Consider the following 1,918-nt stretch of genomic DNA (forward strand, 5'->3'; position numbering starts at 1 on the left):
TCAGTATGATGTGACCACGTGGGATGTCAGTATGATGTGACCAGTTAGGATGTCAGTATGGTGTGACCAGTTAGGATGTCAGTATGACGTGTTGGGTCAGATGTCGGAATGATATGACGAGATGAGTGGGCAGTATGATATGACGTCTCTGCCAACTGACTGGTATTCCTTAAACTGCTCGAAGTTTAGCCTCGCTTGAAGAGAAAATCATAGGCCTATACGTGTCTTGATCATAAAGATCATTTCGTTTTCCTGTACAATATTGAGCTCAAACTAGTTTCAATCTGAGAAACTACAGCTCTATACATTGGTGTTGTCTGACGCACTCTCTGTGTAGACCTCTCTTACATAGAGTACACGCGGTTCGACTGCGACGTCTTATACCTCCACGGGCACGGTTTGAGCAAACGCAACAGTCTTTTTCTTTCCGCCGCGGGAGGATATCGACACGGTTTCTTTGTCTTGGCCTCTCGATATTGCGCTGAACTCCAGCCATATCTTCAATCACGTGTTGAATGAACTTAAGACGTGACACTACTCGATCAGAAGTGCTGTTTTTGTACAGTAGGTACGCATTCATCATGATGCGATGAAATAGATGCACTACCACTTTTTTCCACACTTTTTTGTTTCGCCGAAGTCCGCTATATGCGCTCATAACAGCGCCGGAAGAATTGGCGGCTCCCATGTACCTGTTATACTGGTCGACTATTCTCGAGCGTCCGTTGTGGAGGTCCTGCGCCGGGAGGAATGTGCTCAACATACGCACTGGTTTCTTATCCACTGCGTCTTTATACGCTACACATAAAGTCTCTCTCTGTCGCATATAAATGGCAGTTCCAGCGAGGGGATCTGCTTGTTGAATCGTGCGTGGCATTGGTCGGTTTTTGCGCAGTGTTCCTGTAACATAAGTATTGTGTGCGAGGGGATTTGATGCGAGATTGATGGAGGTAAAAAAACTGTCACAAAACACGTGGTATCCCTTGTTAAAAAGCGAGGAATCTCTTAAAAGGCTAAGCACTACATTTGTTCCCTGTAATTCTCCTCTTGGAGTTGGATCAAAGTGTCGACCTCTATATACATTCATTTGTAGAACATAGCCAGTGGCCGCCTCACAAAGCATCCAAAAGTTTATGTCAAATTTTGCGGCTTTAGAAGGAATGTATTGTCGCATTATACTATGCCCTCTTGCTGAGACTAAGGTTTCGTCAATGCATAACTCCTGGTTTGGAATCACAAATCTTGTGAAGGTTCTGTTTACAGTGGCGTAGGAAGCGGGGGGGCAAACATATCTTTTTGCCCCCCCACTTTTTGACATCCAAAATCTAAAAAAGGGGAAAAAACACGAATTAATATATTCATTTCGATAAATATCTGTATATTTTCGAACCGATAATGTTTTCTTGAAGGCAACGATAAAAACTTTATCTTGTACATCCGGAACATTCCGACTTTTATACTAGTATATCAATCCTCAGACCTGTGTGTCGGTCGTCTGCAATAGAGCCTGGTAAGTCAATATTTATATCTTAATACGACATTTTGCTTAACCTCATCACATAGATTCAATAAGTTGATGATAATTTGTGAACTTAATTGAGTTCATAATGAGAACAAGACAGAAACACAACATGAATAAGAATGCGCGGTTTTAATGTGAATAGAGTGATACTAATTACCGACAGGTACGAGGAAATACCAAAAAAATTCGCCTCGCTCCTACGGCGCTCGCTGTATCACTAAATTACTGCCCCCCCTTTCGATTGCAGATCCACAGGGGGGCTTCGCCACCCTGGGACCCGCTGGGCGGCCCCCAGACCTCTCGCAAAAAGGGGAAAAAATCGGCTCGCGCCTACGGCGCTAGCATGATCACTTAATTACTGGACCCCCCTTCCGAAAACTCCTGGATCCGCGCCTG

At 44.2% G+C, this 1,918-nt stretch overlaps 1 protein-coding gene across 1 annotated transcript; it reads right to left on the reverse strand.

Annotated features, from left to right (window-relative positions):
• Window positions 1–384: 384 nt before the first annotated feature.
• LOC117319377 (piggyBac transposable element-derived protein 4-like) lies at window positions 385–1,174 on the reverse strand (the record flags this gene model as incomplete). Its single annotated transcript, XM_033874197.1, has 1 exon — window positions 385–1,174. A coding segment is annotated over exon 1 (790 nt), but the record flags the coding sequence as incomplete, so codon positions are not given.
• Between the last annotated feature and the right edge of the window lie 744 nt (window positions 1,175–1,918).

The sequence above is a fragment of the Pecten maximus genome, unplaced genomic scaffold (genome assembly GCF_902652985.1).
Source record: "Pecten maximus unplaced genomic scaffold, xPecMax1.1, whole genome shotgun sequence".
Classification (NCBI taxonomy): Eukaryota; Metazoa; Mollusca; class Bivalvia; order Pectinida; family Pectinidae; genus Pecten; species Pecten maximus.